Here is a 15000-nt window from a genome sequence, read left to right as displayed (position 1 = left end):
TATCGATACCAGTGCGTTGTTATCGATACCGCAATGACTGCCGGCTTATTAAACCGATACGAAATCCTTGTCTACTTTTGTGTATATATCGTTTATATTGTTATTGGACTATATAAGATCTATGCGCTACGAGATCGCATCCTAAGCTCGACGGAGTTTCAGTTCGCCGAGGGCTGGAGCCTGCTGCAACGGCCTGACGGCGTTAGGGTGCGCGACGACAGCAATGACGAATTGGAGTACTTTGCTGATTTTATTGCAAAATACTGGCCGTACTACCTGTTGCATGCGCTCGTGAGTGTCATCTCGCAATGGAAGTGGCCGAGCCTGCGTCGTCATGGACATGTTGCAGTATGCACACTGGCGATCGGTCTTAACATGCACTGGACATCGGTGGCAATGTTCGCCACTCTGCTGTTCAGCTATTATCTTGTGGCGCAACTGGGACGGTCAAAGCTTTTGACCTGGTTGCTGACTGCTGCCTGGATCGTGGTCATCAACGTGGCGAAAAACAGCCAATGGTGGCTGGACACGGTCGGCTATGCAGAGTATGCCGTACTGATAGTTACCCTCTCCTGGAGCTTATTGCGCGGCTGCAGCTACTCGTTTACGGGCACTGGCACCGGCAATATTCCTGACTACCTGGCCTACACCATGTACTTTCCCTGCCTCACCTATGGACCGTTCATTAGCTATGAGCGCTTCAACAAACAATCCACGGCTGGAGAAGTGTCATCCGCACAGCAGTGTTGGAGATTTTTGGTGGCCCTGCTGCGTGTCGCCTTTTGGTGGCTGATAATGCAGTGGGCCCTGCACTACTTCTACATACACTACATGACGCGGGATGTGCGTGCGGTAGCCATGATGGAGTCGGTTTTCTGGCAGCATGCTGCAGGCTATTTCATGGGTCAGTTCTTTTTTATATTCTACGTGATCACGTATGGACTTGGCATTGCCTTTGCCGAGCACGACGGCATAGCGGCACCAAAGCGTCCCCGCTGCATCGGGCGCATTCACTTCTACTCGGACATGTGGAAGTATTTTGACGAGGGGCTCTACGAGTTCCTCTTTAAACACATTTACGCCGAACTGTGCGGCAGAAAGTCGTCCGCAGCAGCCAAGCTCTGCGCCACTGCGCTAACCTTTGCATTTGTGTTCATTTGGCATGGCTGCTACACCTATGTGCTCATCTGGAGTGTGCTCAATTTTGTGTGCCTGGCAGCGGAGAAGATCTACAAGACATTCGTGTCAAAGCCCGCATTTCAAAAGTGGTCGCTTCAGCACTTTGGCTCTGCCGGCGCGCAACGTTTGCATGCGCTGCTGGCCACACAGCTCTTCATACCCGCCGCCTTCTCCAATGTGTACTTTATAGCCGGACAGGAAATCGGAGGTTTCCTGATGCGCGGCGCCTACTTAAGTGGAGTGGGCAACTATTTGGCGCTAAGCTTTTGCAGCTACTGCTTCTTCCAATGCTCGGAACTGCTGCTGACCAGAACCAGCAAGGACAAGCTAAAAACAACCTAAACTAATAACAGATGACATACTTGCACAAAAATTGATGTATAAGACTGGATAAATGTCTGCTATTATTTTGTATACAATTAATGTGAAATAAGTCTGAAAGAGAACCATAAACCAGGTAAAGTTTGTTAAGATTCATATATTAGAAATCTGTATTTTATTAATGTGCTCAGTCGGCAGTTCCATTGGTTTCCTGCCAATCCAGCCACCTGGTTTGCGTACAAGTAGACTGAAAGTTCTCCAGCAACTCGTCCAGCATTATTTCATCGCAAGTTTGGGTGTGCTGCGTATTGTAAAGGCCATCGGGCCAATGCGTTTGGGTTTGTATATGCGACAGGCCGAGTTCCTCGAACAGCTCATCGCAAGTCTGGGTGTGCATGTGAGCCGAGTTTTGTGGCCCGTACATCGTTTCCTGTTCCTGGTAAGCGGCATAGTTTTGATTTGTTGCACTTCCTACCTCTTGTTGCGCCTCTGTCTCCGTCTCCAGGTCAAGCTCCGTCATTGTGCCCTGGTGTTGCCTATTGTCGAGCGTTTGGGTTTGTATGTTTCGTATAAGGGGCACCAGAACTTCATTATTCATGTCGATCCCATCAAGGTCCACATCGTCGGTTTGAGTTTCCATGTCGCGCAAAAGTAGCTCGACCTCCTCAACTGTAAAATTTGGCATAGACAACTCATTCGCGGCGTTGGCACGCTCTTTCAAAGCTACATCTATTGCTGTTTGTATTGCAACGTCCATGTCGACGCTATCCTCAGTCTGCGTTGATGTTTGTAGGGCATATGGGACCTCAATTTCTGGCAAGCAATAGTACGATGGTTGCATAGGCGAGTCCATTGGGGGTATATGTTCCACGGCGGGTAGATTTATAGTAGTATCGCTAAGCGTTTCCCCTGTGCTTGCGGATTGATTTTCCTCGTTAGACAAGTTTTTCTGCAACTTTTTCCATGACTTCAAAGAAGGTATTGCCAGTTTTGACGACAACGATGGCACTTCCTTGGTCACATCACTACTGCTGGATGTGTCCAGGTGGTTCTTGCGACGCATATGAGTCTGGAGACTCGCCTTGCTTGTGTATGTGAGCTCGCATGCGGGGCATTGGTAAACCGAACAGCACTGATGCTTCTCTAAATGTCGCGCGAGTAAAAATGTTTCGTTACATTCGGTGCATTTAAACTCCTTGGCCATGTGGATTTTTTGGTAGTGTTGCCGCAGGAATCGGAGATTCGCAAAGCCGCGGCCGCCCTCACACCGAGCATGATAAATACATTTCTCCACTGGACAGTGATACGCTGATATGGCCATATCGTTCTTTATAGCTGTCAACTTGTGTCGACGTCGCAGGTGCAGGTAATAGTGACTTTGATTGCCAAATACCTGATCGCTGCAATGTTCGCAGCGATACTGGCGCACCGGCAGCAGCTCCTTAATATCGGGCGTGTGTTTACATGACATGGACCCGACAAAAACATTTGTTCCAATTCCATAAAAATTGCAATAACAAAAACAGATGTGCAGGATTGCCACAGTACCAAAACTTGTTTGTTATCGGGCTTACTTAGAGGATGCGAGACGTTTCTATTTGGTGCATCTACATCTGCATTTAAAAGAATACGGTTAGTTATCTTGTGTGCCGTCTTATAGACATAAAGCAATGCGGTTTATGTATATAAAAAATTAATATATAAGATTTTACACACGAAAGATAATCTAATTAAATATGGACCACAAATTTCCGCCAAATTATCGGCGTTGATGCAACCCTGACCCTTTTATATCGATATTTCGAGCTGTCGATTGGTGTGAGCATATTTTGCATCACTAGTTAGCGTGCTGCCGTCGTCGTGTTGTGCGAAAGTTTGCTCGGTTTAATAAATTATTAAGGTAAACCTAATGAAAATTTGCGTAAACTAAAAAATGTATATATATAACTATTGTAATGAGGGCAAGTAGTCTCGATATGAAGGTCGCGAGTGTTCAATAACTTCCCGCCAGTACGAAATGAATTGTGTGAATATTCATATATAATATACATATGCCTATTTACATGCATGTGTATGGTATTTGTATATGCGTATGTTTAAACAAATACTTGTGTAGAACTTTTTTCTTGTGCTGGACTCTATAGATACGCGTAAAGTAGAGTGTGTGTTTTATTTTCTATTTCGGTACCGTTTTATTGAGGGAACTGTTCGTTTATTTATTATGATTTCGTTTTTAATTTTCGTCTCGTAATAAAAGTGGCAGCGTTACCAACACATTCGCAATGCTTGATGCTAGTGTATGTACATACATATGTACATGTGTATAATTTTAACTTTTCACTGCAAAAAGTGAAATTCGCTGCAAGTTTACTTAACAATATAGGCATAACAATATAGGCATAGACAGTTTCCAAAATTACATCATATCTAGATATTTCTGATGTATACACCTGTTTCGTATGTATTGCTAAAAATATGTTTGCTGCACAACAGCATAAACACACCTATATTCACATACATATACATATACTCTTGCTATACTCTCCGATTATAGCACGACTACGTCATCTTTGAGGCAGTCGCAACATCTGTTTAAATCAAGCGCTTTACTCTGCCCTCAATGCCCGATATTTCTGTTTCTTAAATGAAATATTTAGATAGATTTATTACTGTTATTATTTATATAAATTTATAACTTGAAAGGAGATCAAAAGCTTTGCTTGTAATGTGCTCTTAACTTAATTTGCGTGTAGCTGTCATCATGGGATAAAACCGACAACTAGAGAATTAGTTATTCCCATGGTTATATACATACAATCTAACATACACACATACATTTATATATATATATATATATATAGGTAAACTTTTATTGCACAATTGCACGCCATGTGTAATTGTATGCATCAGAATTTCATTTGGGAAACTTCAGGATTATTTCGCTTACTCAAACTTCGCTTGGATGACGCAGGCAGTTTTAATTAAAGAGCTTCAATTGTTATTTTTGCATAAAAGTGTTTGTATGATGTATGTGTCCCTTACTTATGTATGTGTCCTCTTCTTCTACTGCCAGTGTTGCCAACTCGGCTAGTTTCAAGCTAAATGTGGCTATTTTCAGAGTTCAAGCGGAAACAGATTAAATTTTAGCTATTTTCTTAATGACGTCACAGTTGCGAAATGGGGGCAATAAATGTTTGTTAGAAACTTCTGCTATAAATAGAATTATATTGGCTGGCCTTTGTCGTAATTATGGGTTAATTTAGAGTCAATAACAAAAGAATAAATAAGCAAAGTCAAGCCTAACAAAACTCAAATTGCGAAATTGCGTCTTCGCCTAATGACATTAGCACATTCTAATGAATTGAACAAGCTTTGGAGCTGATGTGGGCTCATTTTGTACTTGCCCGGGCCGTGCTGATTGCTTAAATACCCTTTAATCATCTGACAGTTGATGGAATTTCCATTTTGATTGCGCGCCCGGTTGATGTGATTCTGCTAAGCCCCAGATCACAATACTTCCGGTTGCGGTTGCTGTTCGGTTTCTGTGCGCCCACTTGCTGCCAGTCCGCTGTCGTAAGCCTGTTTGGGTTGGGGAAAGCTGCATTCCCGCAGCTCTGTTTGCCAATGGAACTGCTCAATGTGGTTGCTTTTGTTGTCAACTTCCCATCAGATTTTGGCGTTTATATTGATTACCCACAGGCCAGGCACATATACGTAATTATCAATATGCAATATGATTTTTTTACTGAATTGTGTGTACGTTTACGTTTCTTATCAGCGCAACAAGTAAACAATACTTGACGATGTGGCTAATTGATGTAGCCGCGTGTCAGCAAAACAAACAAATTAACAAACACATCATATGGGCATGTATATAGATGCATGTACATATATATATATATATATATTTTATATACATTGTGTGCCGTCAATGGAAATTTCAATTAAAATTGTCACATGAATTGCTTAAAGCCCAATGAAAAGCGTTCAATTAGAACATAATGGTTCTTTATGTACCCTTATACTTTCAAGGCTCACTTGACAAGTTTCAGTCTGTTGCATTTTTAAAAAAATATAGCTTCAATTGCTTTACAAATCACATAGAGAATTCTACCTCATGCCTTGCTCTAGAGCATATCCATCAGTTGTCTATGCCTGCTCTGAAACTATGCCAATTTATCGAGCTGTGAGCTTTGAGTACAAAATATTGGCCTTCCTCTCTGTTGATGTTTTGTGTACATAATTTTGAAATGCGCGCCCATAAATGTGGGTGGTCCTAGCTCTCTGGCCCGTGGCATGAATCATCTACATGGGATATACTATTTTTAGCTAATCTCTAGTCAGTTTGGGGGTTTTGCAGGCTGCTAATTGTTTATTGTAAATTGCTAATTAATTTGTTATTCTTGTAGCTCTTTTAATCACGTGCATTTTTAGAATTATTTAGCGCTTAACAACATGAGCAAATCCACGGGCAATGCGCCACCATTCACATACGTTCCACCGCCATCGGCACCGCCGTCATATTTGGAGGCAGTTGGCGGGGTGAAGCCAGTTGGTCCATATACGCCAGTTGCAGCGCCTGCAACCGTTGGGACAAACATATTGACCACAGTGGTACCCATTGGTCGCACCTCGACGCACATGATATGCCCCTCGTGTCATGCAGAGATTGAGTCGACGACACGCACGGAGCCGGGCATGATTGCCTATTTGTCCGGTTTTGTAATTGCATTGCTTGGGTAAGTGCGAATGGCATTCACTAATATATGGCTGACTGTTTCTAACTGAGAACCCTTGTTAATTACAGTTGCTGGCTGGGCTGCTGCTTGATACCTTGTTGCATTGACGACTGCATGGATGTGCATCACACGTGCCCCAATTGCAAGGCGTATTTGGGCCGTTACCGGCGATAAGTTACTGCAACTGCAACTGCTGCCATGCATACCGTGACACAGATATACATATGGAGGGAGGAGGAGTGTTTAATTTAAGCGAGTGTTTTGCCTTTTTATTTAATTGTAATAATAACACTTGTATTTCACGGTCATAGGGAATGCAAGGGCTTAACTCTAATCTTATGCTAATCCTTGCTTAACTGCTCAAGCTCCATGCACTTTATTGGTAACTTGATTATGATTTAAAGTTTACCATTAATTTTCTCAAAATTGTAAGCCAGCATACATGATTTGCTGATTTAAATCCGAATAATCTAGTAAATATGTTAGTTATGTAAATTCACGATCGGAACACATATGTTTGGCAGCTTCTAATACCGAATATTGAATCTTAATATTTATGTAAATATTTGTTCGAAAAATTGTTGTGCTTCGAAGATAAATGAAATCCTGCAATGTCATCCTAAATTCAAGTTCAGTTTGTTTCTTTTTGAGAATTGACTGGTATAACAATTAAATATAAATGTAGAAATTCATTTTCCAATGCTGCAGACACAATACATTGTAATTTTACGAAAAGACAGCAAATGTACAAATATTTTTGTAATGTACTTGAGAAAGTCTTCACGCGAAATTGCACACTTTATACCATTAAAGGCATATGCATATTTGTTTATGTATCAACCGATCAATAATATCCATGTAATATGTCTTCTAATTTTTTAATAATAAAATCTAAAAATCAAATATATAGAAATCACCGCTTCATGCCCAAAAAAATGGTGGATGGTTCGTTTCGCGGTTCGAACCGGCTGCCCGCTTTGGTTTGTCATGAATTTTTAAAACTTTTTTGAAATAATTTAATAAGGATTTACAATTGCCCGTGGTTAAATATTGCAAGCAGTATATGTTTACTTGTACAAGATTAGGGCCAAATTTGATTCCTGTCCACAATTTTTCGCAGCAAATATGTTAATATGCAATGAATGGGATCAAGGGTGTATAATATGTTTAACCAAACAACTTTTTTTTATGGCTTGCTTAGGGTAAGGTTCACTGTAAAAAACAAAGTGGAATTCTGAGCTAGAACCGGGAATAGACCTTGGTGTAGTCAATTTACTTATATATGAATAAATCATGAAGAAATTAGTGAATCAGCTTAAATAAGCCACTTAGTTTGTGGCTTTTTCTCTAGATGGATTCTATTTTGCGATTTTTTAAATCACTTTTGGTAAGCCACAAAGCTTTTGCCCGAATACCCGATAGAAAGTCGAGGAATTTTCATGTTTTCTATTTATAAATTGTATTCTTTGTATAATTGTAGTTCGTTAGTTTTGCATAACATACTCTTCTTTTAACATGTTGTCATATTCTATACCTCGATTTATATGTTCAGATAACATTGTACACCACGCACATACTCTTGATTTGAAATACATGGTATAGTATATTATATTATGTAAATAAACATTAAATACGTTACACTGTTCTTTGTCTCGCATGCTGTTAACATTTCTTGTGGTGTACTTAATCTGTTTTTTTTTAATAATATTAAATATATTTATTTTTAACATGATTTACATACAAAGATATTGCATGGAATTTTCCGTTTGTATTTGTATTTTGTTTTTGCTATTACAGAAAATCGTAATAAACTCTGTAGAACGGAAAATACGCTCGTCGTTGCCATTTGTAAAAACTTAAATATACAAAAATTATATATGCTATAACTAACCATATACAACGTATGTGTATATATATATATATATATATATGTCTATATGTATATACGTTTGCTTTACATGAATGCGCGTGTGTTGTGTATAAACAGTTTCAGTTAATAATATAGTATGGATTTATTCATTCATTTTTAATGCATTTGAATTGTTAACATTGTTCACCATTTTTTGTTTTCTTTCGTTTTGTATAATGTTAATGTACTTGTTTGCTTTAATTGTTTATTTCATTAACTGTTTATTTATATATTTATGAATGCGTAACGCCTTAAGGTAATATTTTAGTTGCTTCTTGATAGGTTGATATTTAAAGTGTGCGCACATCAAACCTAAAGTTAAAATTACAGAAAAACACAAGAACCGATCAAGTATTAGGCTTAATAATACTCTCTCCTGCTGCCAGATCGCCTTGGGTCGCCTAATTAAAAAGCTGAAGCACAATTACAATTACTTGGCTATTTACAGGGTATACGCCGTCTAATGACTGCAGCTGAGCTTAGACAATGGCCACGCCATTGGAATTGGATGTCGCCTTGGCTGTCTTCACCAAGCACGATTGCGAGCTGTTGCCCATGCTCGAGCCGTCCAAGCTGTCCAGATCGAGCGCAGTGTCAATCATTGTTGTGTCGTGCAGCATGCGCAGCCTATCCGCGGACTTGGCCTGCTCGGCGCCGTCGCCTGCTGACATGCGCTGGCCATGCCCATGGCCGTGGACGCCACCGCCGCCCACAAACGAAGCGCTCACTGGATCGTCCAGGTCGAGATCGTCACTGAGCAGCGTCGAGGATAGCACAGCGGTCGCCTGGAGCTGTTCGCTGTGCTGTAGTTGTTGCCGCTGCTGCTGCTGCTGCTGAGCTTGTTCGTCGATGATGTTCGAATAGACGTGCAGGGCGGCATCTGTGGACGGCGAGACCGCCACTTGGGGCACATTGCTGTACATGTTCTCTGTCTGTGAGACGGACTTGGCCAGCGCGTGCTGGTCCCCGCTCATGGCAGCCGCTAGTAGAGCGGCGCCCGCAGAGGCCTTGTGGTTGTCGCCCAGAGGCGAGTTGACCAGCGCCGCGTCGAAGTCGACGTCGAACAGATTGCTGTAACTGCCACTGCGATTGCGGTTGCGCATCTCACGCGCCTTGCTGGAGGCCGCAATGGCTGCCACCGCAGCAACAACCTCCGTGCCGCCGACCACAACGACATCCGCATTGTCCAGCTCATCCTCGCTGCCGGCTGCGGCCAGTTGATTCTCATAGGCCAAATCAGCGACTGCTGAGGCGCCATTGGACAGCTGCCGCTGCTTGTGGTGCCGGAACTGACGCGTCTGTGTGGCCGTCGGCTGTGTATAGGCTGGCATGTCCATCTGGGCCAAAGGTATCTCGTTGTCAACGAGTTGGGCTAGACTATTGGAATTACCTGCGAACGAGATATTGAAACGTTGCGCGTGGGCGCACGATTAGTGCAAAATTATTCTTGCTTTCATCTTTTGTTTTTCGTTTTTCTGATATATATATAAAAATTGCATACATAATTAATGTGAAACATTTAAAATGTTAAAACTATCATTACAGCAAATTCGACAACTAATTAAAAATTCGTATTGTAATTTTTGGAATAGTTTTCGCTAGTGTACACTGTGGGCGTGGTTTGTGGTTCGTTTTTTTTTTTTTGTGGTGGTTATCTGCTGGTTTTACAAACTATTTAAATATGCAAACAATTGTAAATGCTGAAAAGGCGGCGAATTAAAAATTAAACAGTCTATAACCAATGCACAAAACAACTCAAACAAATTAAATTATATGGAAGTTAAACGGATGAACCCGGCGAAGTGGAATCCTTGTTGGCCACCTGGGTATTAACATAATTAAGAATACATAATTCAATTTGATAATCGCTTAAATTAATAAATAGCCAATGGCAATAATGATAGGGTATAAATTGATGAGCTATGATTTGTGTTTATTTTGTATTTTTTGTTGTTTTGTTTTTGTAACCAATATGAATTTTGTATGCGGTGCCAATTGAAATAGATGAAACAATTCCAAAACATGCTTCAACAATTTTGTGTATACAATTAGTTATAGAAATTTCAATATGCCAATATTTAAAATACACACATAGAAAATTAAAAATTGATTGCTAAAGAATGTACGATGAAAAATCGCTGGGAGTCGAGATCTGTGTAGAGGTCTGTCTTTACGATATGCGCAATGTTGTTGGGCTTGGATTGTTTTCTTTTGTTTCGTTTTGTTTTTAAACCAAATCATAAACAATTCTTGTGAATTGGGGCATTTTGTAAAAGAAGAAAAGGCTAAGCAACAAAAAGACAGCTTGAAAATTATAGTTTGTACAGGGTATTCGAACGCTTTTTGTTTACAAGTATCTTTAGCTAATTGCGCTACACAAAATGAAAAAGAGGCAAAGATCGGAAATATAGCAAAATCTTTGCTTTTGAAATAAGTGTCGTAAGCGTTGTTAATTGAATTTTATATTTTTTACCATTACATAAGTACAACAGAAAAAGGGTTTTTTGTATTTTATTTTATTTTTATTTGTTTTTTTATTTATTACTTTTGTGTTGTGGAGGCAACTCACCCAATTGAGGCATATAGCATGAGGCATTTATGTTTTACTCTAGTATTAAGCGGCCCTGGAAAGCTTTCACTCAATTGCATTTAGTTTTAGTTGCAATTTTGATTTGTTTGCAATTTGTTATTATTTTTGAGTTGATAAATATCAAGACACAAAAAGTTTTATGGTTCGATTTTTTTGTTTTTTTTTTTTTTTTTTGTTTTTTCCCGTAGAGTCACAAGTTGTATTGAAAGACATAAAAAAGAGTTTGGCATTAGTGTATGGGTGTGTGTATGTGCATAACCAAGAGAAAATCATGTATTTGCAAACTATTGTTCGGTATTTCGGGTACTCGGGTAGAATAGAATAAGGTAAGTGCGTCTGCTTGTGTACGGCGCGCCGGCAATTTGAATTCATGCGAAATGATATCACGCTAAATGGAAACTCAAACATGGCGGCGATTGGCAGCGAAGTGGAAGGAAGAAGAAGCGCGAAGAACTTTACAAAATGGCGTCCCCTGTGATTAGCCACTGTGCATTACAGTTTGCCACAATGTGTGCATGTGGCTGAGTGTTTGATTGTGTGTAAGTGTACGTGTGTGTGTGTGTGTTGTCTTGTGTGTGTATACTTGATCTTCACTCTCGCAACATTCTTCTCATATAAATATAAACGTGCATCCAGTTAAATAAAAGTTGTAGGCTTGCTCTCCTCTATCGCTTTTCTATCTTCCGTCTCGGAAATGTGAAAGCGTGACGATTGAACTTTTCAAGGTATTACAAAGGCTTTCTGTTTGGTCCTGTTAAATAAATGCTGTGAACTCGCCAGATTCTCGCTTTGGAAGGCTGGTTTAAGGGGAAAACCGATTTCAGTTTCCGGATTCATTAACAAACATTTGTTAGCCACATTCACGCCTTTGATATTATTATTATTTTGGCTGATTTTGATTCCAAGCCTTCTTTCTGACGTTAAAAACGTTTGCAATGAAGTTTGCACAGTGCGCACACAAAGTTTATCTCACCGCTAAGTGTATACATAGATAGTAGTTGTTTGTATATGGGTGTGTGTGTGTGTGTGTGTGTGTTTGTTTTGTAATTCCTTAACATTTCAATTGTTTTCATAGATACGCTAGAGTACATTTTATTGCCCAACATTTAAGTATAATTATATATTTATGTTTGTATGTGTGTGTGTGTGTATGTGTATCAGCAGTTTATTATAACATACATTAGCACATACGTAAGTATATATGTATATGTATATATACTATATGTATTATTCAACACGCATGATCTGAACATTTTCAACATACATATGTATACATTTTTATAACTCTTCCATTGCTAAAAGGAACTCATTTATGTATATATAATATATATAATATATTGTTAATGCGTAACATTAATAGCCTTAAAGACTGGGCACGAGCTGCTAGTGCGCCGTCCGTTTTACAGTAAGCTGACTTATTGTTCTATTGAATTTTTGTTGTTCACTTAAAATCCGAGCAACCCCCGCTGGCCATAAACAAAAGCAGCTCGAATCTAAGTAATTCCATGCTGTTTCGTCCTATAGGCCAGAGTTCGTGCTCTCTCTCTCTCTTTAACATTTATAACTAGTTGATGTATAAATATTTGTCTCTCAGTTTTAACATATATGTTTTAATGACATATTTGCAGTCACTTGGCAATTTGTTAAACCTAATAATTATCCAATATTATTGCATGCATTTGGCATTAATGCATCATTTAGTTGGTTTCGACTAGAGTTTTGTTAATTGCTTTTAAAATTACAGATCTATTAAAATTGTTATACAACACTACACATATCAAATTCTAATTGATTTTCCAAATTGCTTTTACAAGTATATTTATTTTGTTTTTGTTGTTAATACAACTGAACATACATTTTGAACAGAACGTGGTTTTCTCAATAAATGGCAGTTGTTTGGCTATTTTTATAAATTGTTTGCTAAGTTTTAATTGCGTTTTCTTCGACTTCATTTAGTTGAAACCTTAAAAAATAAATATCAACTAAATTGCACAAGTGACTGCCACAATTCTTTTTACAGATGTATATAAATATATCTGTATATATATATTTAATAAATAAAAATCTCAATCAACTACGAACCGAGTTCAACATGCAAGTGTCTTTAAAATGCATTGCTCTTAAATAGTTTTTCGTTTTCGTTTTCGTTTTGGTTTTGGTATAATTTATTTACTATTGGAGGTGGCGGCGTCGGGATATGGACTTTCAACATTTAAGTGTGTATGTGTCTGTCTGTGTGTGTGTGTCTGTGTGTGTGTGTCTGTGTGTGTGTGTGTGTGTCAGTGTTAATTGCTGCGACAACTGAAAATATATGGCCACACTGGCGCTCCGCTGTTGCGGGTGCGAATGCGGTGCTCCAGCGTGGCTCGCCTATGATATATAGGTGCTACATAAACGCAAAAGTTTGTATGAACCAAGTTTTTTTTATTCTATTCGTTTTTTTTTTTTATTTTGCGGGTTTAGGTCTGGGTCGGGTTCTACCAGGGGGCAGGGGTTGGTTGCTGGGTGTCCAAAATTTTAGAAAAAAACAGAAACGCGACATCTGAGCTGCAACTACGCGTGCAAAATAAAAATTCAATTCCAACTAGAACTACCGTAAATCAAATACCCTATAAAAAGCGCGTCGCGGAAGCCAATTGTGAAATTGACAAAGCCAGTGTTGGGTATTAACCAAAAAGTTATACACATATATACGTATATGCATGTCATCAGACTATATAGCAAATTTTTCGATTTGAAAAACTCTTTGTTTTATATTAATTTTAATTTTTTTTTTGGTTTTTTCTTGCAAAATCCGTGCGTTACGGTCTAACTATTGTGAATTGCTTTTGCCCGAACAGCATACCTAGCCGGAGCCTGGCAGCAGTAGGAATCGGAGGCATACTGCCAAGAGCCCAGCACGGGGACATCCCTTAGAGCGTACAGCGTTTAACAACCAATCAATGTAGTCAGTGTCGACTGCAACCAAATGGCGGTCACAGCCAGCGGCAGTGTTTGCTTGGGAGATTCGAGGAGCTGCGTACTAGGACGAGTCGCTGCCCGCGGCATCCTCGATAATCGAATTGAGATCAATGTTGAACGAGTACTCGTACAGGTTCGAGTATCGATCGCGCTCCTTCCATGGCGATCGGTGATTCATATAAAGATTTCGTTTACTAACACGAAAGATCTGGCTGTCCTTGATCGACTGATCGTCGTCGCAGGGTTCGCCGCCACCGCCAAAGTCGCACTCACGAATGGTCAGCCGATTGGTCGGTGACTTCAGTTCGAACATCACCTCCTGGTGCTTGTAGCGCGTACGCATCGGCAGCGGATGATAGCCGGCAATATTAACCTTTTGCGAGTCCACCGACTGTGTGGATTGGCGGCGCATGCTGCGCGCCTGCTTCGGAAATGGATAATTGCTAACGCGCTGCGGGGAGAAGTACTTGTAGTCGCTGGGCGCCGGCGGCTGCGGCGCCGATGTCTGTATCATGGTCACCGTGCTGTTGCTGGCCGAGATCGCGGCGCTGGCCTGTAACTGCAGTGTCGAGGGTCGCCGTGGTGCCAGCGCCGGCGCCGTTGCCAACGAGGCGGAGGTGGGCGCTGTTGTCGTCGACGATGAAGAGCCGCCGTTGCCACCGCTCGCCGCCGCCGACACGCTGCCAATGGCCGTCGTCTGCTGTGCGTGAACATGATGATGCAACAGGGGCAGCGGCGAGTTGCGTGCATCGTACGACGGCGTCAGCGGCAGATGCAGCGACCGCTTCAGATTCAGCCGGTACGAGGAGGAGGCCGGCGAGCGCTGCGCAGAAGATGGCGTGGCCAATCCGCTGGCGAGTGCCTCCTGCTGCAGATGTAGCTGCAGTTCGGCGGCCAAAAGCTGTTGCTTTTGATGTGGTTGTTGTTGGTGTGGATGTGTGTGTGTGTGTTGTTGGCTTTGATGGTTGTGTGTTTGGTGTTTGAGTTGTTTGTGTTTGTTGGCTTTAAACTGGTGCTGTGCGCTGGCGGGCAGCAGTGTCTGGAGCGAGCAGCGTTGATGCTGCTGCCTGCGCGACTTGGACTTACCGTTTTGGAGCATATCGTAGCTGGGCGGACGATCAAAGCCATTCCCGAGGCCATGTCCATGGCCGTTGACTGCACCACCACCACCAGATGCGGCGGCTACCCCATTGCTCTCCAACGTCGAAGAGGAGGGATTCGACTGATTGTTGTCGGTGTTATTATGTGATTGATGATGTGGTTGATTGTAGTTGTTGTTGTTGTTGTATATTGGTGTTTAT

At 41.0% G+C, this 15000-nt stretch overlaps 4 protein-coding genes across 7 annotated transcripts in view; 2 read left to right on the top strand and 2 right to left on the bottom strand.

The window, feature by feature from the left end:
- Positions 1 to 4: 4 nt before the first annotated feature.
- Positions 5 to 1647, top strand: rasp (protein-cysteine N-palmitoyltransferase Rasp). The gene has a single exon (XM_064691257.1). The coding sequence runs from the start codon at positions 34 to 36 to the stop codon at positions 1519 to 1521; it is 1488 nt and encodes a 495-aa protein (XP_064547327.1). The 5' UTR covers positions 5 to 33; the 3' UTR covers positions 1522 to 1647.
- On the bottom strand, positions 1643 to 2999 carry Asciz (ASCIZ zinc finger protein). Its single transcript, XM_064691258.1, has one exon. It carries the CDS (start codon positions 2969 to 2971, stop codon positions 1688 to 1690), a length of 1284 nt encoding a protein of 427 aa, XP_064547328.1. The 5' UTR covers positions 2972 to 2999; the 3' UTR covers positions 1643 to 1687.
- A 307-nt stretch (positions 3000 to 3306) lies between these two features.
- On the top strand, positions 3307 to 7142 carry LOC135434630 (cell death-inducing p53-target protein 1). 2 transcript variants are annotated; one of them, XM_064691262.1, is made up of 3 exons: positions 3307 to 3400; positions 5910 to 6239; positions 6308 to 7142. In XM_064691262.1, exons 2-3 carry the CDS (start codon positions 5956 to 5958, stop codon positions 6411 to 6413), a joined length of 390 nt encoding a protein of 129 aa, XP_064547332.1. In that variant the 5' UTR covers positions 3307 to 3400; positions 5910 to 5955; the 3' UTR covers positions 6414 to 7142. The 2 variants fall into 2 exon arrangements, with proteins under 2 accessions (XP_064547332.1, XP_064547333.1); XM_064691263.1 differs by having other exon boundaries at positions 3312 to 3400; positions 5935 to 6239.
- An 874-nt stretch (positions 7143 to 8016) lies between these two features.
- app (Palmitoyltransferase app) overlaps positions 8017 to 15000 on the bottom strand; it is a 52564-nt gene continuing 45580 nt past the window's right edge. Inside the window, exons 11-12 of one of the 3 annotated variants that reach the window (XM_064691252.1) lie at positions 14786 to 14921; positions 8017 to 9538 (exon numbers count right to left, since the gene is read on the bottom strand). In XM_064691252.1, coding sequence (XP_064547322.1) covers positions 8628 to 9538; positions 14786 to 14921 — 1047 coding nt within the window. In that variant the 3' untranslated portion in view covers positions 8017 to 8627. Of the gene's footprint in view, positions 9539 to 11801; positions 14922 to 15000 lie in introns of those variants that run through there. The other 2 variants (XM_064691253.1, XM_064691251.1) reach the window with 2 other exon arrangements.

This window comes from Drosophila montana, unplaced genomic scaffold, assembly GCF_035044405.1.
Source record: "Drosophila montana isolate Dmon_TW-CO22-7 unplaced genomic scaffold, ASM3504440v1 contig_3438_1, whole genome shotgun sequence".
Classification (NCBI taxonomy): domain Eukaryota; kingdom Metazoa; phylum Arthropoda; class Insecta; order Diptera; family Drosophilidae; genus Drosophila; species Drosophila montana.
Note: the sequence above shows the minus strand (reverse complement) of the source record. Positions and strands in the feature narration are given on the sequence as shown.

Bases quoted from the DNA above. Each gene is read 5' to 3' on its own strand.
- Asciz (XM_064691258.1), bottom strand. From the start codon at position 2,971: ATGTCATGTAAACACACGCCCGATATTAAGGAGCTGCTGCCGGTGCGC.
- rasp (XM_064691257.1), top strand. From the start codon at position 34: ATGACTGCCGGCTTATTAAACCGATACGAAATCCTTGTCTACTTTTGT.
- LOC135434630 (XM_064691262.1), top strand. From the start codon at position 5,956: ATGAGCAAATCCACGGGCAATGCGCCACCATTCACATACGTTCCACCG. The intron at 6,240-6,307 runs GTAAGTGCGAAT...TGTTAATTACAG, and splicing joins TTTGTAATTGCATTGCTTGG to TTGCTGGCTGGGCTGCTGCT.